Source organism: Scomber japonicus, chromosome 15 (assembly GCF_027409825.1).
Source record: "Scomber japonicus isolate fScoJap1 chromosome 15, fScoJap1.pri, whole genome shotgun sequence".
In the NCBI taxonomy this organism is placed as follows: domain Eukaryota; kingdom Metazoa; phylum Chordata; class Actinopteri; order Scombriformes; family Scombridae; genus Scomber; species Scomber japonicus.
The window spans coordinates 4,370,756-4,392,865 of NC_070592.1; the positions used below are offsets into that span (position 1 = coordinate 4,370,756).

The following is a 22,110-nucleotide window of genomic DNA, read 5'->3' on the forward strand; positions in this document are numbered from 1 at the left end:
AAAAATAGAAGATTGGATCTCTTTCTCTGTGATTCACAAGCAATAATCTTTTCTGTTTAGTCTGGATTATTCACTCATCTCTTAAAACCCAGATTTTCATACTACTATACTTTTCATACTGGAGGTCATTGGATGAATTGATATCTACTACCAAAGCACCACACTCTTGTACAGTAGATCATTACTTTGGAATATGAAGACTCCAATGATTATAATACACAAGAGATATGTGGTTACCCTAGTTGTGATGCTTTATTGGATTATATTCAAAGGCATTTCTAATCTTTTGTCAGCTCAGATATTCTCCTAACAGTTGGTGGGAGGCATTTATTCATCTGTGTGTTTTCAGACCGTAACACTTTTGGGCATTAAGATTAGGGAAAGGTCATAAAATAGATTTTAAACCATAACATGCTTTTGGGAAATGAGGCTCTGTTTTGTCTCACTTTTGTTGAGATGTAAAATTTGTTAACCAACCCTGTCTCTGTAAGTTGCAAAAATAAAGACTCGGAGCATAGTCTCTCCAGTCTTCATCTTGTCAGAAGGAACCATAGTTGTACAATAATACCCTTTTCCTTTGCCTCCAGTGACTACAGAGTCAAGAAACTGTCCTGGTAACTCTCAGCAAAACCATGATCTCCCCTGTTGGGGTTTAAATGATGACAGGAACCAGCTCACTCCTGCGGTTGAAAGACCAGACAAAGGTAATGAAGTCATCTTCAAGATGTACTGCTTTCACTAGACTCATCCTGGTCTTTGTTTTGATTGAAATGAATTCTTCTGCTTGAATTCACATTAACCCTCCTGTTGTCCTCGAGTCAAGGAAGGAAAGATGGAAGGGAGGATGAAAGGGAGGAAGAAGGAAGGAAAGGAGGAAGAAAGGATGGAAGGGAGGAAGAAGGAAGGAAGGGAGGAAAGGAGAGGAAGGAAGGAAAGAAGGACAGAGGAAGGAAGGATGGATGGATGGAAGGATGAAAGGGAGGGAGAAGGATGGAAGGGAGGAAGAAGGAAGGAAAGGAAGGAAAGGAGGGAGGAAGGGAGGAAAGGAGAGGAAGGAAGGAAAGAAGGACAGGAAGGGAGGGAGTTAGGAAGGATGGAAAGATAAAAGGGAGGAAGAAGGAAGGAAGGAAGAAAGGATGGAAGAAGGAAGGAAGGAAGGATGGATGGAAGGATGAAAGGGAGAAAGATGGAACTAGGGAAGGAAGTATGGAAGGGAGGAAGAAGGAAGGAAGGAAGGAAAGGAGGACAGAGGAAAAAGGAAGGAAGGAAGGAAAGAAAGAAAGAAGGAAGGAACATTCAGAACAGACTGAGAGCTTATAGTAAAAAAGGAAATCCAAAACTTTCCTTGAATCTGCTTTTCAGTTGAATGATGAGTAAATAATAAATAATCTTCACTGATAATGGAGCGCAGAAACAAGACAGATGTCATAATGAGCAGATCCATCGTGGATGATTCATGCCTTGCACCACTACAGCACCTGTTTCTGAAGCAGGACACACTCAGGAGAGGTGAGCTCTAAAAACACTACCTCATCTCATTTCCTTCATTAAGAGTGATCTGCCAAGCAACCATTTATATTAATAAAACCTTAACTTAGTCATTGCAGTCGTCCTCCATGAGTATGTTACAGTGAAAGATAATCCTGGGTGAAGTGAAGGTTGAAATAAGCTAAGTCAATAAGTTTAAAGCAGGAGTTACGTCAAATTGACTGAATTCCTATTTTGTCCTTCATATTGAAGCGTCTCTGTATATTTGAGTCGTGTAAGTGATGCAACTTCACAAACATGAGCCCATTCAGTCTTGTTTGTCCTCGTGTTTTTGTGGAGTTGTGAAATATCATCAATGTCCTAAGTCCACATTTAACCAAGAGCTCTGTTCATAACTAGCACATCCACAAAATAAACCCCTCGAGCTGTTCTTTTTTTTTTTTCTTCCTCTGTTATTTTCAAATTGCTGTCAGTCGAGTGCAGCGCCAGCAGCTGCTGTGTATTGATTTCTGGGAAGATTACACATTAATGAACATGTAAGAGTCTGACCTCATGTTTCCTTGGTACTATGACTAACAAGGTCTGCACAGAAATACAAGAATATGCTGTTTCTGTATGTCTTCTGCTGACCTTTTCCATGCAGCTTTAGCTCCACTCTTGTTATAAATTGATGTTTGGTCAGATTATTTGTTATCTATTTTTACACTGTCTCTGTTATATGTTACAAATCTACATCTGTAGAGTTGTGCTTTATAATTCCCCTGTAGGCTAACCTTTATTTAAACAGGAAGGAGACCCTGACTATAGTATATAAAACTATTTAAGCACCAAAGTCACAGTGTACAACAGATTATACAGCAAACAGGCCAAATACATCAACACAAGTGACAACACCAATACAAAGAAAACACTGGCATTCACACTGTTAGTGATGTACTGATACTGATAGTGTCATTCATGCAGTAGGAAGCTCAAGGTCCATGCATTCATCCAGTTGTTAAATGATTGTATTCAGATTTCCATCAGAAAAACACGGAGTTTGAGGACAAGAGGCACCTTTATAAATATGTTGTGGTGTGTTTTATTGTTACATGTGAATTCTCATAGTAAAGTTAAAAGGTAGCAATTAACTTAAACCAGTAAACACAGCAGCACTAGATCGCTTTGTGGCCATCTGTTTTGAATCCATGATCGTGACGCATTTTCCGTGACGCATCTCCGTGATACCTGACTCCAGTGACGGGAAGGAGGCGCCGTGAAACTGAGGAGGAGGCGCATTGGTTTGAGTATTAGAAGTCAACCTCATTCTTCATTGACACTTTCTAAACTTTCTTCATCCAACCCGTGACATGTCGACCACCGGCGGCTCCCTCGCCTCTGAGGGGTTTTACTCCAAACTGATAGACGACGAGCCCGTGCAGTATGACTACAACCACCGCAGCCCAGATGTGGGACACAGAGGTAAATACAACTGCTGCGCCTTCGAGGATTTATTTAAAACCACTTGTTTTGTCCCAGTGTTTTTGTATTGACTTTTACGCAATTAAGGCACAATTTTAATATTGGATTCACCTCACGAATCCAAACACAGTCAGGCAACAACAATCTTTATGCTCATATCAATGCAATGCCCCTGTTGTGTTTTTAGAGCAATATTCATCATTTCTGATTAATCAAAAAAGAAAAAGAAAAAGGGAAATGGAAAATCTATAAATCCTCACATTTTGAGCAAGTGTTTCAGTAGGATAATTATTCATGTCGATAGCCAAATCAGTACAATCAATTATATTTTAGGCATGCAGAGAAGGAAGGAAGAAAACCTAAATTGAGTTCAACAGGCTAGCGAGGAAAACCATTCCACAGCTTCTACTCATATATGATTGGATATAAATAGAGCTGTAGGGCTTTAACATCCATATTTTTCACTTTAACAGATAGGTAAAAGAAAATTTACCTAAGCAAAGAAAGTGACATCTTCAAATAATTTGTACTAAACAAAAAAGGATATTGTAAAAAAAAAAAAAAAGCAGCAAATCCTCACAATCAGGAAAATGTCTGATACAATTAATTGATTATCAAAATACTTGCCAATTAATGTTCTTTCAAGTAATTGTAGCACATTCATCCACGAACTGTTTCATCTCTGATAAACCCAATAACACACTTTATTTCACTTTTCTTAAGAAATGTAGAAAAGCACAGGAGAACAAAACTACATAGATCAGACTGAGAAAAAGCAAACATTTCAAAGTACAACATAAAACCAAGCATTATAATAAAGCAAAGATAAACACATACAGGGTTAAAATAGGGCAGGGCAATATAAAGATATTATACTGATGTCATGATATGAGACTAGATCTTGCCATAGACTTTGAATATTATAAAATTATATGGGATGAGTGTTGTCTTGACTCCATAGGATTTGGACTCCTGTAATGTCAGATTTATTGATATTAAAATCAGACAATTGGTAGAAATGTATAAGCACAGACAAAATGCATTTATATATCTCTGAAAATGAGCAGAGATAAAAATGTAAATAATAATAAAAGGAAGAAGAGATTTTACTCTCTAGGTATGCTTTATTAGATAATTGCATTGCAGCCTGCGGGGATTTGAGAGTTCCCACACCCCCAGAACTGTTTTGACATGTTTGATTTTAACAAGTCTGAACAGAGCAAAACTGATTCCTTTGTGGAAAAAAAGGTCAACAAGTTATGTTATGTAATTCTTCATCAGCAGTTTCAGTTCCTTTAAAAGTGACAGTACATGGTTGCAATTGATATTATTCACCTTTTCGGCTGACTCAACAGTTCTGCTTTATTGCACTATGGAATTTTTATATGATTTTTGCATTAATATGATGACGTGCAGAGGCACAGCCAGGGATTTTGAGCCCCATGAATTGATATCACATTGGACCTCACCAGCACACACAGACATACTCAACTATATGCAATTAATGTAACCACACCTCTACCTGTGAAGGTTTGCAACTATTATTGATATCAAGCTGTAAAAATAAGAGACAGGAGGCAGGACTGAACCATTTCTTGTAGATAGAGGGGGGTGTTTGTGCTATACAAAGGCTTTGGATGGTTCATTTTTGCCAGATTGCCCTGCTTTATCGTCAAATATAAAATCAGGGAGGCCAAAATGTCCCAAATGAACATCATACTGCATTGAAGAAGGCTTTAAACTAGCGATTGAGACCATAAACACATTTTGAAAACGTTTACTGAGGTTAGAAATCAAGTGAGAAGTTGGTGAATTCTCCATTGACTTGTATAGAGACGGTCGCCCCCTGGTGACTGGAACTCCCCGCCTGGTTCCAATATATTTTTAGGGTCCCTGTCAGTCACAGCCCTTTAAAATCATCCTAACTTTTCACCCCCTTATAGCACCCCTGATGACATGACTCAGTTTGTCAGATATTTTATTTGTCAGCACCAACCAAAAAACAGACATAAAGAAGAAAACATTTCTTATAAACTCAATTAAAATCCTCCCCTCTCACCTCCTCCAGCTCACCCAGTCTCTCCAGTCAAACTGAACCTGGGTGCGAAGGCCCCGGGGCCCTTCCGTCTTGCTACCATCTGCCTGGCTACGCTCTGTGTTGTCCTGCTGATCTCCATCATAGCCGTCACTGCACACTGTGAGTACACAACTGACTTATACTTATTTCTTGAGACTACATTAAAGGAACCATACGTGATTTCTTCTGACGATGTTTGTATCACATAGTAGACCAGAACAAACAGAAGGTGGGACAAACTCCTGGTGTGATTCACTTTTCTGCTGACTAAGGCAGCAGTGATGAATCTGGACAGTTGGTGGCAGTAATATGTAGTGATTAAAGAGAAGAACGGTGTGAGTTTTACAGAAAATATTTGTTAAACTTCAAATTTCTGGGGAAAACACAATAAGAGTAAAAATGGTAAAAGATTACACTTATTGTTATAGTTATCATTCTTAGTGTGGACAGCCTTAAATACCTCTCAGTCATCACAGTTTCTACATATTTAGTATGAAGAAAGTAGTCAAAGTAATCAGACTATGATTAATTTGATTCATGAGCTTAAGTGAAGATAATAAAACGCCTCATTTGGATCTAAAGCATATTAAGAGCTTTTTATTGAAGTAATTGTGTCATTTACTTTAACTTCTAAAACTAATTTAGTATATTGCACCCCTGTATTCCACTGTTAATCTTTTCCCATGTGTGCTGTCAATACAATAGTAGTGCACTGTTGATAATCTGGAGTTACTTCTGAACATTTCAGGAGATTAGAAGATCATTTTGGCCAGAAATACATTTAAAAGATGAAATGGCAATAACATTAAATCAATAGAAAACACAACAATTAAACTTGATATTGAAATGACAAGTTGAAATTTGGAAATAAAAAGTGAAATTTAAAATTCTGAAGGGTTTCAATGTAAAACAGTTTTAACCAAATGTTGTATGCCAGTATGCTAATACAAGATTAACATTACCTGCCTAAACACCAGCATGTTAGCATCATCATTGGGATGTTAGCATTTAACTCAAAATATTGTTTTAGTCTGAGCAAGACTTTTTTTCTACCTTTTTCTATAGATGTTCTTCCACCAACACTTTCAAGATAATTGAAAATGTTACCTAAGATCTGGGAAGTGCACTTATTTGTCTTCTTGCAGAGAATTAGAAGAGATTGATATCTCTCATGTCTTATGGTTAATTTGAAGCTACACCCAGCAACAGCACAAAGACTAGAAGCAGGGGGAAACTGCTAGCCTGACTCTGTCCAGTTAAGCATACCAAATCCCAGCAGCTCCAAAGCTCACTGATCAACATATTACACTTAATTTGTTTAATCCATACAAAAACTGAAGGGTACACATTTATGGGCTCTGAGCAGATGTTGACATGTACTGTATCTAGTAACTTACAGGTATATTACTCCTCATGTGCACAGACAAAAGCAAACCACAGGGTGGCAGTGAAGCGACCTCAGAGTTGCAGAAGCAAACGCAGGAGGCAAAGGTGTCGGATCTGATCAACGCCATCAGCAAACTGCAGCAGGAGAATGTCCAGCTACAGAAGGAGAAGGACGAGCTGCTGGCCAAACTGGCTGCCAAGGGGGCCACTACAGGTAGATGATATAAATACTGCATATTGGTACATGGGTGGGTGCTTTAGGTCACATATATGTCTACATTTTGCACCTATATTGTAGTGCTACTGTGTGAGGGTAAAGTGGATTTGAGTTAGAGCTGTGAAGTAAAGACAGTGAATCACTTTTAATGAAACTGCAATGTTCTGCTACTTTATAATGTAGCTGGTGTTTGGTGGACTGGACACCATGATTTGTTTTGCATATTATATTCAGGGTATTCGTACTGTTTCAACTTTTCCTACAACAACTAATCTGTTCCTTAGATTTTTCCGATCTCATTTAAAGAATGTTTTATGCCCTTTTTTTTAAATGAGTCTACACAACTGAGCCAGGCTTCTAGTTTGGATATATGTGAGTGCTTAACGTCACTTTTTCCTTTGTTGGTCTCTTTCTTCCTTTGTGTGTTCAGCTCCACACGTTGTCAAACCGACAGTGAAGGTGTCAACGCCAATGTCAACATCAACGCCAGCATCATCTATTATCTGTCCGACAGGCTGGCACCGCTTTGGCAACAGCTGTTACTTCGTCTCCAGGACTGAGCGGTCCTCTTGGTCAGGCAGTAAGACTCGCTGCCAGAGAAAAGGAGGTCACCTAGCCATCATTCACACAGCGGCGGAGCAGGTACAATACAGTCCCCATGTTTCCCAAACCTTAACTGTACCTTAGTAGTAATTTGAGGAAGATGTAGAGATTGTAAAAAGACTTTAAAATCCACCCGTATCATCAAAATCCTCATCCGGGTTGTATAGCGACTATCCTGGCAACCCATTAGCCATTCGGCTGGGTGTGGGATTGGACTTGTTTTTAACACACTTAGCTGGATGGATGAATGAATGAATGAATGAATGGATGGAGGAATGAATGAATGAATGTCCACAGCTACGTCCACGGTCGGGTGAGGTTCCCATTTATTACCATCACATTCAAGCAGGATTATTGGCAAAGGGCTTATGGAGTGATTTGACAAATTGTGATGGTTCTGGCTGGTGGAAAACCGGTGTCTTTAGGGAGCGGTAAAAACCGTGCATCACCCATGCATTAATTGGCCGTCCAGTACACCTGAGCCTAAATAATAATTGCACCCATTATGACGTGGACCCAAACCACCACCCTAATCTACACTGCCACCCAATGACAACTAGAAAATAAACAAACAAACCGACTGAAAATAAGCAGACAAATAATGGCTCTCACAGGTTGTAATCTCTTTTTTTCCTATTTCCTTTCAGACATTCGTATGGAATCTTCTTACCAGAGGTTACTGGAACGCTTACTGGTTTGGAATCACTGACGAACACGCAGAGGATGATTGGAAATGGGTCGATGGCACTCCGGTGGTTACAACGTAGGTCCACCTAACACATTCAAAAGCAAAGTGCATACTATCCTGCAGTTAATCTCTTTTCATTTTGAGAACAGGGACTACATACAAAAAGTGTTCTTGTGATTGAGATACTTTTTTCAGGAACTGGGTGGCTGGCTGTTTTTTTAACATAGCACAAGAAGTCAGTTTGTTCCAGAGTATCTAAAAGCACTGTCACCACATCTGGATCTGGTAGAAAAGGTTAAAATACCACCACCTCATGACCTGAGAGATGGGACTGGAATGTTGTCAGAAATATACTGGGGAACCAAACTAGTAAGTGCTTCAAAATTGCTGAAATAATTGGAATTATGTAACCTACTGGATATTTAATGTTAGGAATTTAATTATCAGCAAACTCAGAGTAATTGCATTGAAATATTTAACTTTGAAAACCATCTTTCTAAATGTATGTGGTCTGGTCTGAATGCCACCATGTCAAATTCTCAGTAGTTACTTTCAAAAATGGAAATTTACATATACAGTACCAGTCAAAAGTCCAATTCACATCAATGAGAAAGTGTGTCCAAACTTTTGACTGGTACTGTACATGTATTTATGGATTCCCAAATTCATTAAGATAATGAATGCCTAATATTAAAAAATATATATATATATATATATATATATATATATATATATATATATATATATATATATATATATATATATATATATATATATACATATCAATCAATCAATCCCAGTCTAAAAATTCAACTCAGCCAAATTCAAGGTAAGGGATGAAATTCAAGGTAATCAGATCGGAACAGAAGTGAGACCAAGGACTTCTGGTCTTTCAGGTTACCAAATTTAGTTGTAATATAATGTGAGGGGCAACTCCATCAGTTCCAGTTTAGTTGTAGCAGAGACTGAGAAATATGCACCTCACGTTTTGGATGTAAATTATTTTTGCGTCACCACTCTGAGTGCTCCAGATTGAACATGACCCAAAGTTAGCACTGTCAATTTTAAATCCACTTATATTTACCAAATTTGTAGATTAGTGCTAATATTGGGAACATAAGTGAGAGGGGAAAGCAAACCATAAAAAACATACATAGAAAAATCTACAATAGTTACTAAAGTGTACAGTTTATCATTTAATATTAAATAAGAAGAAGTTATAAGGATATAAAAGACTTTGAAAAAAAGCATCTGTTGGTGTCTAAATGTAGTCAGAGCTCACTGAATACACACATATTTGAACAAACACACAGTCACAGTTTGATTGACTTTTGGACTTTATTAGGGCTGTTGAACATTGACCTTTTGCATACCAACAGGTTTTGGCAGAGGTTTTTGTCTGTTGCCTGTGAGATGCACATTGACAGTTATTGGCCAGGTTTACAGTGAATGAGGCCAAATGAGGAGAAGGAGAAAGTTTCAACAAGCACAGAGAAAAAAAGGAATTGGTAGAAAACAAATGTGCAAACTCATCATGCATTGGGTGCAGGTACTATTTTTTTTTTTAGTATTGACTGAAACAGGAACTAAAGTTGCTGAAGTAGCAGGAGTAGCAATACTGGTCAGTCCATCACTTTGGTCCAGACTGAAACGTCTCAACAATTATTAGATGGATTGGTGGTGATACATCCTGTTCTCACTCACTTGTCAAATACTGATGCTTTGTCAAGCTTATTTAACACACTGGGTTTCCCTTGGCATAATGTTTCATCATCTAGACTTCTATACAACTCCCACAGTGTCTGAAGTAGATGCCATCAGACTGGTGACGTCAATTTAACCGTGGCATTAGCTGGACTTCTCTTCCTGTTTCCATCCACGTTTCAAGAGATCATTAGCCCAAACCATGATCCTTCTCTATCCCTAACCCTAACCCAAATCTTAATCCTTCTCTAACCCTAACCAAGTGGTTTTTGTACCTAGACCCAACCCGAACTTAACCACGATGTTGTCACACCACAAAACATCATTATTTTTTGGTGTTTGGTAACTGTTGGTGCTTCCAATTGAAATACATTATATAGTCTAAATTAATAAGTAAATCACAGTGCTGGTACATCTATTACAGTTGCTTGGGGATGTCTTGTGTGTAGACAGACAGACATACAGATAGATAAATGACATTTGGTTCACATATTCACATACAGATGATCAGTAATAACTTGGCCCCCAGGCTCTAAAAAGTGCCTGGGATTGGTTAATTTGAGGGAATTAATTTCCACAATAACAGACTTTCAGTAATTCTGTAAGTGTTTCAGTGAGCGCCCTTCCTGGAACACAAAGACCAGGAAGCAGATGTGATTAATTCCTCCAGAGTTGTGGCAGAATGAGCCTGCGACAGGCAAAAAGTTTGTTGTTGGGTCCCTTTTTGACCCACACTTTTTAAACTGTGTGGTGAATCATGGAGCCACTGTGTAAATAAAAATATATGAAAGCAGAGACATCAGCTCGCATCCTCCATCTGCAGGATTGAATATGCTTGCATGCATGGCAGGTAATTGGTCATTTTACAGTAGGCTGCAGTGAAATTGCTAGTAATTACTGTGATAAGGGTACAGCACCATACAGTAATTTAGCCATAAAATATTGTAGTTTTACAGTAAATTTGTGGTTAAGGTGAAAACAAAATACATTGCTGTGATATTACTGTGAATTGTGGTAAATTTACAGTCATTTCAGATAATTACTGTATCATATTGTAATTTTACATTGAAATACTGTATTTTCACAGTAATATTGTTTAGTTTTCTGTAGAAACACAATACTGTAATTTTCATGTAAATTGCTGTAAAATAATTACAGTATACCACTGTGAATTTACTGCAAATATTAGCCAGTAATTTATTGTGAAATTACAATACTAATTTTTACAGTGCAGGTTATTCTGCGTCTTCTGATTCGGGTTTGTAGTGTTGTGTTTCTCATGGCAGGTCATAGCAGCGGTCACTTTGTGATCATTTGGTTTTAAACGTCCAAAGTAGCTGTCAGTTTATCTAGACGTGCTTTTGGATATAATTGTCAACCCAAATTCACCTGTGGAATCAGCATTTTAAGAGTTAAAGGTTTGAGTTCCAGATGTGTGATAACAGCTGGCTCACGTCTGCTTGCCCTCGCTGAGCTCAGCAGTGTTATGTGACTGCAGCAGCTGACCTCTTACCTCAAATGAAAAACAAATGTGTCACAACCAAAGACAGAACTGTGGAAACATCCATTCTACTGTAGGTCGTCTTTATTACGTTAATATTTTGGCCTCTGTCTTTAAGTTGATGCAATTTCTCTCCCATCTGCGCCACCACAATTCTTCATATTCCTTTTTTCTTCGATGTTCCTTTCCTGTTTTGTGTCAACTCAACAGAATTTCTAATAATCATCTGATTTCTCTTCCTCATTTTCAAATGGTTTGTCAGTGACTAACCTTTCCTTATTCCTCTTTTTGCCCTCTCATTCCTTCCCTTCCTCTTTTCCTGTTGAGTTGTTGTGTCCCGAGTCATGGCTCTGCTCAGATGTTCCTGGTTGTTTCCTCTAATATTTGACTTTAGTCTATTTATCCACTGACTCACCAGACCACAGAACCGGACACAAGAATTGAAATTTGTCGGGGGGATTTAATCTGCTGAGTATTGCTTAGTTAAAATATCTGTTTATTGTCTGTAGTGCCAAGTGTTAAAAGCTGGGAATAGGTTGTTCACTGATTGTAGGTGATTATTCAAAGTACAGAAGAACATTTCATTTAACATGTTCTCATACTTACATGACCAAATACCTTGTTTGTCAGAACTTTACAAAAAAAGCAATAGCTGTACCAATAAGTTTGATTTAATCCTTGATCTGCCAAACTCAAAGGCTAACTTTGGTGATTTTCTATATTTTTCTTATTGACACCAACCAACAATGAATTGATCTACTTACTGTACAAGTATATTGTGTGTCCGAAATCTGATATATCTTATTCCTCTGTGCCATAAACCTCCATTGTTGTCCAGAAACTATTAAAAACACATCATTGACTCATAATCCTTCATCATAAAGATTATAGTCACAGTAGTTTGTTTAGAAATGGCTCTGGAGACTGATATCAGCAATCACATTTTAAGGCTCAGGAGTAGTTCAGTGTAGATTTGCTAGCTTGTTTTACAACCAATAACAATCTCCTGCCTTTAAACTATCTTGTAAATTTCTTAAAGAACTTAGTGCAAAGTCCAGAGGTTGTGATATGATGCACAACGAGCTGGTGAAGCTCTGCAAATTGAACCTTGTTCCTGCACATGCTCAGTGGTGTCTGCCTTACACTGAACTACTCTCCAGAGACTGAAAATGTGATCGCTGTTATTAGTCTCTGCTTTGCTTTTTCTCTTGATTTGTTGAAAATATCTTAAAACAAAGCACATTTTGTAGTGACTGAGATATTTAGTCAGTAAAGTATGTTTTAATATTACATTATCCAAAGCACGCTATGTTAAGTACACTGTGCTTCAGTCTTTGCATCAAATCCTTAACCCTGTTTCTGTTGTTCCTCTTCCTTCCTTCTGTAGTTTCTGGGAGTACGGCGAGCCCAACAACCACAACGAGGAGGACTGTGGCTACATCGTTAAAACAGACGTTATGACACGAGTGGCGATACGGAGCTGGTACGACGCCCCGTGTAGCATGAATTTGCCTTTTATCTGTGAGAAGGAGATGGTTCCCAGCTCCAGCACCTCCACATCACAGTGAGACATCAACATCTGAGAGAAACACAAGGAACCAGTCAGTTTGGCAAATAAAATTAAAAAGACTATCTCTTCATTTTCCCTTAAAAACTGGGACAGATATGCTCTTAAATTTTAATTCCCATGTTGACATCAGATATTGAAGCTCACCCATAACAGGAAGAACTTCAGCTATAATACATTAAATGAATATATAGTACTTTAGACATTTTTGTGAATGGTCAGCTCTGCCCAGAAGATGCACACAAGCACAATCAGTTTATTTAACTGAAAACTGATTAATTAATTTTTTTAAACCTTTTTTTACACATTTTATTTGATTTTGTAATATTATAATGAAATCGCTCAGAAATAACACAAAATTGTGATTTTGCCAAATCTCATTTAGTAGCCTACATTGCTTTTTTGCAACATGTGCCAGCTATAACTATACATTACGTCCACAATTTACAAAAATCTTAAAAGCCATAAAATTTTATAGCAATAATATAAACAAATATTTCACGCCCGCATTTTCTCTCAAACTGGCTGGACATAGGAGAGCATCACAATGTCATGTGTCAAAATTAAATGTTGACGATGCTGCGATTAGTCCTCTTCCACATAGACATGAAAAGGAAGTAAAGACTGTTTGTACTTCATCATATAGTAGTTAAAATCACATTACATTTGCATTTATTCCATTTGTTTCCCTGCACCAAGCCTAAGGCCCATTTATGCTCAACGGACATACGAAAATGTATCCGTCCGTTTCAAACGATGTTACCGTCACTGCTCACATACTTCCATGCCTCCTTTACGTTGGCATGGATGTTAACCAATACATCCACCAGGGGGCAGCACAGAATCAAACGTTTATAACAACAACAAACTCAACAAGAAACATGGCGACTGTGGAGGAGATATAGATAATGTTCCTCTTACATAAAAGACAAAAACGATATGTTTAAAGTTTCTAACCAACTCGCAAAACCTTTCCTCAAAAAGTTCCTCCATTGTTATTTCTTCTTCGTGTCTCACTAGAGCTACGTATCGAGTAGTGACAGCAACACTGCCCCCCCCCCATGGTTTCCGGTGGTACTGCTCCGTTTGGTCCGTATCCGTAAGCTTTATGGAAACGTGCAGAAATATGGACGCAGAGCACGGACAGAAGGCTCCGTCCGTATCCGTATCCGTATTTAACGTTGAGCATAAATGGGTCGGGCTTAAAAAGGTCATGATGTCTCAGATTGGACTGAAGAGATAGATAGATTTTCATTTTACTTTTGCACTAATAATGAATCATCTGTAATGTCTTTAAAAAAGGTGAGCGGCTGCAGTTGGTTGGTCATTTAGTCTACCAGTTTACAATTTTTTACCACAAACATTTGCAATGCTTCATATTCCAACAAAAATCCTCAGATGAGTCACTTCACAGCAGGACTGCGGTGTTTCCACGGCTTTACGGGACCAAAGGTGTTACATAGTTAAGGTGCTAAAGTGCATCTGTGCCTAAAATTACATAAATAGGCTATATTATTATATTTTTACATGATTCTGTTTTAGAATTTATAGATTTATTGATTCAAGAGAACTATTAATGTTTTGTTGACTCTTTTATAATCTGGTGAAGAGCTCTTTTTTACTTTTTAATCATACTGAATGTACATGATTATATTTTACCAGTGCGTGAAACACATATCATGATGTTATATGATATGATGTATGGTCGTGAAATCATCGAGAATGAATTAATTGAATGAATGATCTGATTCTGATTATATGCACTCTTCAGACTTTAGTATTTGCTCAGTTGATTGAGTCGTTTTTACTGCATCATAAATCAAATATGTAGAATTTATGCAGAATTTATGTATCCTGTGGATCTTGTAAATAAATAAAGACAATTGTTTTATATCTTAATGTCTTACTTCATGTACTTCTTCACACTTCATAAAATCTATTACTTATGATGTATGTCGTCTACTTAAAACTGCTCTTATCACTAATCAATAATTAACAAGAGGTCAGATGACATTTTGGCATCTACATTGTTTTTGCTGTTTTGAGTCAGTCTCCCAGCTCTCACATTATCTCATTTACACAGCAGTGGAGTTGGTGGAGACCAAACTGGAGCTTGGATTTAACCCTTCCTAGGATTTTTTTCTTAACCTTTACATACTGCTCATATGCTGGCATTTCACAATATCCTCCTTATATCTCTATACATAATAGAGCCTAGAGTGTATTCTTCAGTTTTTACTCTTTTTGTTAAGGGAGAAAAAACATCACAATCACATTATATATTGGTTCAACGTTGCATAATTTCAATTAATTACATTAAATGTGAATAAATAGTAGTTTTGTACAGTGATTTTTGAATTTTTTTGGATAAATATGGGTCAAACACTGAACAAAAATGTCTATTAGCTGCACAAAAATGTTGAATTCTTTTTCATTTTTGTATATTCTAGGTCACATTAGGATAAGTCAACAAAATTTCTGGCTAAATTGAATTGTGTAATCAGGATGAACAGAAACATGACTAAACATGACTCATAAGTTGGCTGTATCTGTCATAGCCTCATGTGTTTGATTTCTTGGTTTCCTGTGTTCTTTGGTCATTCAGTCCTTTTGGTCATTTGGATTTGCTTGTTTATACTGTTTCAGTCGTTGGTTTGAAGAATTGCCTTGCATTACTGGTTAGCTTATGGCGTTATGTATTTTTATTTTTGTTTCTTGGATGTCATCATGTTCATTTCAGTCTGCTGTTACTTTCACACCTGCCCTGTATTAGCCTCATCAGCCCTGCTCTGCTCCCAGTGTCTTCCCAGTCAGTCAACTCCCAGCCTGCACTTGTATCTAATTAATCATTCCCAATTCCCTTATTGGCACTGTCTGTATTTAAGTCATGGGTTGAAATTCAGCTTTGTTGGATCCTCTGTTCAATTCAATCTGTTCTGTTAAGTTTGCTCTGATCAGTTCAGTTGTGTCTTGTATTCAGTTGTTTGCTCAGCCAGTCTACCTGCTCTCCTATTTAACCCTCCTGTTGTCCTCAAGTCAAGGAAGAGAGGGAGGAAGAAGGAAGGAAGGAAGGAAAGAGGGATGGAGGGAAGGAAAGAATGAGGGAGGAAGGAAAAGAGGACAGAAGGAAGGAAGAAAGGTGGATGGATGAAGGAAAAGAAGGAAGGAGGGAGAGAGAAAGGAAAAGGGGAAGGGAGGAAGAAAGGACAGAAGGAAGGAAGGAGGGAAGGAAAGAAGGAGGGAGGAAGGAAGGACAGAAGGAAGGAAGAAAGGTGGCTGGAGGAAGGAAAGAAAGAGAGAAAGAGGAAAGGAGGAACAGTCAAAACAGACGGGGTTAATTTGACCCGGGAGGACAACATGAAGGTTAAGACATTATGAACTTTAAAAGGTGATCATATATTACTATCGCTGCCTCCAAGTGGCCAAACAATGTAATTGCGCAGCTTTAAAATGACATTATTAATGATCATTTTAAATGTAATGTGACTCTTGTTTGTTGTCTGTAATATGTCATCTCAGGCATGTTGTTGTTGTTGTCCAGTAGGTGGCGTCACTAGCACAAGCAATATATGGTCAATAGGTTTACTACATGGGAGTATGGAGGCCTTACAAATGGAGAGTGACTAAAGTACATTTCTAAATTTGTCATGATGAATACATGTGAGATATTTCTTCCTGGAGCATTTTTAGACATGTTTTGGTCCATAAAAGTAGAAAATATTCCTTTCATGTATGATTCAGGGTTTTTTTTAAATCAGGCTTTGAGGAACAGTAAAAATGAGACATAAATATTGGAGTTTATCTCACATTTAATTTAAGTCAGGCACTTAACAATAAAAAACTAAATGAATTTACAAGAGATTATATCAGAAATCAATGGAAAAAAACATCTGAATTTCTTTGAGAGTAAGATGAAAAAGGAAAGTAGTTTATATTTTGGAATGCTGACATTTTAATCATACGTTTTTTGACTCAGTGTTAATGTATATCATCTATACTTGTATTAAGACAAGAGTCTCAAAGCCCCTCCATGATGTGTCATTTCTCCTCTGAGCTGACAGACCTACTTTCTGTCAGCCTGTGTCACCTCTTCTACTTCCTGTCCTCTCAAAGTGGGCTAAGATTGTCCCTGAATGCAGGAGCCGAAGGTGGTAGAGGGGGGGGTTTTGTCGAGTCCTGCTTCCCTCCTGAGCTCGTTACCACAGGGAGTTATCAGGAAGTCAGCAAGCCCTCTTCTGTCACAGTTCATTACCCCGGATTACAGGCCAAGACTTACCGAGAGCGAGAGAGGGAGGGAAGGAAGGAGAAATACACAGGCTCTTTACTCTATGTGTTGATGTGAAGAAGAAGAAAAAATGCTTCACCACTAACCTGTGAGATGTAAGACACAGTTAAAGTTAAGAGTAAACAGCATGAAGTAAAGCCTGAGACTGTGAAGAAGGTAAAATTATTACCAAGAATGTTTTCTATTCGTATTAAATAAGATCTCTAATGATAATGAGGCCATATCGGTGCTTAAAGAAATGCAAAACATGTGCATCTGAATTTCAGAGTTTAAAAAGACTTAGATATAGAAACAGCTGATCTTTCAAAAATGTATAGAGAAAACAGACTAGATAGAAACTCCCTGCTAAAAGAAGAAGATTTTCAGGGTTAATTTCAGACCAGTAAATGATTAATGACATTAGTTTGGATAAGTTTATGATTTTTTAACAATAGTCAGGTGTCCATATGAACAGTGAAAGAGGTTTCCCTCCCTGTAATAATTCCTCCTGTTCATACTGACTATTAAAAGATCTCAAATGTAAAGTGATGCAGGACTAAATCCACAGTCCTTGTTTTGAGAGAGAACTTGATCTGAAGATAATACAAAGCTGCAGCAGTCTAAGTTAATGAGTCTAATAAAATGGATATCTGTCACATTTACAGTCTTTTTATAGTAAAATATTCCCTCTTAGTGTGTTGATGAACAATAATTTCCTGCTTAGATGCAGTGAAACAAGAAAAGGGAATTTGGCACTGAATATCCAGTAACTTTGAAAAATATTGACGGTTGAAGCTTCATATTAGCTTCAAAGTGCTTCACACACACACACACACACACACACACACACACACACACATACACATACACATACACACATACATACACTGAAGGTACAGGTACAAAAAACATACATTTGATACCTTAAAAAAATAGTTTTTTGGTGGAAAAGCGTTTTATTGCATGAGCTCAAAGCAAAGTGCCTGAAAGTTAAATGAAGTTGAATTGCAGGAAAGAGTTCAGATTCTTGCTTAAGGCCTCTTCATCAGAACACATATTGGACCCTGCAGACATCAAACCACCAGGCCAGCCGCGGCTGCATAACAGTGAGATCGGCGTATGACGTCACCAGACCTGAGCCAAAACCTGTCGCATCAAACACTAAAAAAAGATCTGACTCGAGGTGAGGCTTAATCTGAAAGTCTCAACTGAAAGAGGCCATCAATTGATCTCAGCATGTACAGATGATGCATGACGGCAAATTGTGGATTAGCAGGATATTGAACCAATGAGGACGAGGATTGTGGCTTAGAGCCAGGCTGTAGTAACTAGGCTACTGCATCTGAGCCTGAGCACAGAGGAAAACATTTCCCAAGTGTTTTAACATCTTAAGCCGACAAACTGGCACAATGTCCATGAGAGGCAATTAAGCTCATCAAATGATTTCAGTTTTCCTTTTTGAAAGCTTTAAGGTTGGCTAAACAGGTCAATTATTGGCCCTAAACACAGAACTGCAAGTGTCTTCTTATCACTTCCTTTGTCAATTATTTGTTGAGCAAATATCATCAACCTCAATACTTCTAATCCTGCCGATAATTCACTTCAATTTAATTTAATACCTTTATCTTATGGATCTTTATAATGAGTTTCAGCTCATTATTTAGCTGACTTTTGACACTTTACTAACGTTCTGCTTTTCCTTGTATGACAGATTTTGAACCGCTGGGTGGATAAAACAAGCAACTATTTGTTTTAATCAACTGCAACTAACAATTATTTTCAGCTCAAAACTTTACCTTTTGGTACCTTTACCTCATAGCGTCATTTTTGGCCAGCTTTTTGGCCAGCTTTTTTTTTAATAAAAAAAAGCTGTAAAAAGCCACTGTACTCTACCTGTTCAGCACCAAACAGCAACCAGACACAGACTAGCTGGTGAACATAGTGGAGCATTTAGCAGCTAAAGAGCCAGATATTTCCCTCAGCAGTTGGTTGGGGAGTAAAAACAAAGCTAAAACAGAGAGATATTGGACTTACATTGGGTTTTATTGACCCTGGGTATGAAATGCGCTATATAAATAAAGCTTGCCTTGTCTTTCCTTACATTCAGCAGATGGACAGACTCCAAATGAATGATAATCAGTAACAGCTGGATGTGGAAATAAACAACTGTTTGGAAAACTTGATATGTCAGCATTGTGTTCACTGCTTGTTTCTGCTGAAAACAAGTGAATAAAAAAATCAGTTATTGCATGTTTAATAATCAGTAGTGGTAAAAGGTAGGAGAACCAAACTAATGCATCCAATTTACTGTGCTGAAGTGCTCTTAAGTAAGGTACTGGATCTTTAACAGTTCTGCAGTAGCTGATCCTGACCTCTGACCTCTGACCTCACTCTGCAACATAAAAAAGGGGGAATGAGGAGGGAAAAAAATCACCTATTCATTCTTTTTGAGATCTGTTTAATATCTCATGACGTCAGATTATTACACATGTGGAGGTTCCCAGGATCCACCTATACCTAGAGGAGGTGGGGAAGGAGGGGGGGGTGAAATCTTCTCCTCAAACCACAAATCAGATTACAGGATGTTAAGGAGGGAGGGGGGGGGGGGCGGACCAAATGAGATGATCTCTGATGGAAGACCAATACCTGCTCACCTTCCTGTGGTGGTTCGACCCCAAACCTCCAACCATCCAAATATATCTACCCTCCTGCGTTAGTCTCTGTTTCTCTATGTTTGATTCCATGGTTGCAACCATCAGTTTAAAGTTTTGATTTATTAGAAGTGGCTGCTCACGTTTTTCAAATTCTCATTTTGAGGAAAAAACTCCTGACTCTTGATCAAGTTTTCCTCCCTGCCTTCGCTGTGTGTCAGGTGTGACGCACGTTTAGGCCGACCTGCTCTAATTCCCTAACGAGATTGCCAGTCCCCGGATATCCCATTAGACCCTGATTAACCGGGCTCAGCTCATTAGCTCTGACAAACCAATTCACCCCTGTCAACCCCTGCTCCAGACTATCATTCCCCCCTCTCCTTCATCACCATCAAAAAACATGTGCTGCAATGCCAGGAAGCAGAATATTATGTCACCTCACTGTGTCGCAGTGCACTGGAAACAATCACGTCTCCTGGAAATCAAACCAGAAGTTAATTAATGTGTCAGATGTAAGAATTAGAGGTTGTAAATGACTTGATATGTGTCGTTAAAAGGTGTAAAAGTTGTTGGAATGAGACTAACTAGGCATTTTACTTTCATTTGACTTTCGTCTTTTTCTTTGTTCTTTTATTGAAAACTTTAAACTGATTGAAACTTCTTGTTCATAGCATGAAACAAGAGTCATAATTAATGATTTGCACGGTTCATGTGGTCCTTTCTTCTTTTGTTTGTGCAACAGGTGTCAATTCTTTTTTTTCAAACCTCACAATCTTTTTCCTCCACTCTCATATTCTCACATTTCATGTCCACCTGTTGCCTTTCTCTTCCCGTCTTGTTCTTTCATTTCTTCACCTGCTTGTCTTTTGACCTCATAACCTGATTTTCTACCTCCAATCGGTTTACCTACCTCCTCTTGCCATGCTCCCTCTCTCTCCCTCTCTCTCTCCCTCTCTCTCTCTCTCTCTCTCTGCCTCTCTCCTTCCCTCTCTATTTCCATCTTTGAGCTTTATCCCTTCATCCCTTATCTGCTTCATCCCCTCCAATCCTCATCTGTTCTTCAGTGTGGAGGAAGGGAAAGAGAAAGAGAGAGTTTTTCACAAGTAAGCTGCTAGCAGTCTGCTGGGGGAGAGCATCGGAGGAGCCAGCGAGCAGGTTGCATCCTGGGATTGTGGAATCTAAACTAGCTCAAAGGACAAAGAAGAGCCGGAGGGTCCTGAGACAGGAACTGCACAGGTGCAGAAGAAGAAGTGAGAAGGCACCACATTTTGTGTGGAAAGGTGAGTTTCCTCTTTAATGCGTCTGATGCTGCTGTTTCTACAGGTGTTTCCTCTGCTGTTGGCGCTACACTGCTTCCTGCTGTGAAGCTGCACCATCTTACTTTATGATGGTTTCACTGAAGGAAATGGATTATTGTTTTGTGAGATTTCAAAAAACAGGAAATGGATTTTTTGCTTCCAAGTGCAACACAGGACCAGACTGATGGGAAACTTATGTCTGCCTCTGCAAACCATGAAATGTGGCTGTAGCTGGTGCATTTGCAGTGATTTAGTAGCATTACATTTCTTTTAAGGTTCAGTCGTAAGTTATTTATTAAAAATAAGCAGTCAGCAGTTATGCAGCAAAGCAGCTGATGCCTTTTAGGAGCATCATGACGCATCGGTGCCTTTTGCACAATACAATGATTTATCCATCCTGTGTTAGATTGCATCCAAAGTAATGATTCCTAAAACCCTTTGAAGGTGATCTTTGGATTGTATGGAAGCTGCCAAAGAGGATTGGTGCCTCAGGTATGGCAGTAGTAAGCTGCATCCTGATTTGAACCTCATGCAGGTTTCTCTACAGCAGAGACTTTTGTTTCTTCCTGATGCAAACTTCAATCTGAGTTCTGGAAAGTGCAGAATAGAGCAAACACATGTATGTGTGGGGCAGAAAAACACCATCATTTCCTTCACACAGGACAGTAGAGGAGGAGTGGATGTCATGCAGCCTGACGTTTGACTTGAACAGACCCTCCACATTTCCCATCGTCTACCTCACCCTCCCTCCCTCTCCCTCTGATCCCGAGGTAAAGAGCAGTCAGTAATCGGATGACAGAAGATTTGACCAGTAAAGCTTCCCTTAAGATCTCCTGCTGGGATTTAAAGCCCTGTAGCAACCTCCACCTCCACCCTCTTCATCACCGCTCCTCCTGTGTCCACCACCCTGCGTCCTGTCACAGGTTCAAGCTGCTACCTGCCACATCCTCAACCTTCACCTCTGCTGTTCAACAGATCAAGACATAAAGTAAATGTAGGGCTACAAGTAAAGATTATTTCCATCAGTGATTCATCTTTTCATCATTGTCTCTATTTGTTGATTCATCGTTAAGGCCATAAAACTTTCCAAGGTGTAGACATTGCTTGATGTGTTTCCAACCCCCCCCCCAAATATTTAATTCAATGATGTGAAACAGAGAGAAGCAGGACATCCTCAAATTTGAGAAGCTGGAATCTGCAAACGT

General features: G+C 38.6%; 1 protein-coding gene across 1 annotated transcript; it reads left to right on the forward strand.

The window, feature by feature from the left end:
• Nucleotides 1–1,633: 1,633 nt before the first annotated feature.
• Nucleotides 1,634–14,585, forward strand: LOC128374699 (C-type lectin domain family 12 member B-like). The gene is made up of 6 exons (XM_053334961.1): nucleotides 1,634–2,949; nucleotides 5,018–5,146; nucleotides 6,450–6,626; nucleotides 7,060–7,271; nucleotides 7,880–7,995; nucleotides 12,513–14,585. The coding sequence occupies exons 1-6, from the start codon at nucleotides 2,838–2,840 to the stop codon at nucleotides 12,691–12,693; spliced, it is 927 nt and encodes a 308-aa protein (XP_053190936.1). The 5' UTR covers nucleotides 1,634–2,837; the 3' UTR covers nucleotides 12,694–14,585.
• Nucleotides 14,586–22,110: the final 7,525 nt, after the last annotated feature.

Excerpts from the sequence above, each read along its gene's own strand:
- LOC128374699 (XM_053334961.1), top strand. The coding sequence starts at position 2,838 with ATGTCGACCACCGGCGGCTCCCTCGCCTCTGAGGGGTTTTACTCCAAA. Across the intron at positions 2,950-5,017 it reads CCCAGATGTGGGACACAGAG|CTCACCCAGTCTCTCCAGTC; the intron begins GTAAATACAACT and ends CACCTCCTCCAG. Across the intron at positions 5,147-6,449 it reads CATAGCCGTCACTGCACACT|ACAAAAGCAAACCACAGGGT; the intron begins GTGAGTACACAA and ends TCATGTGCACAG.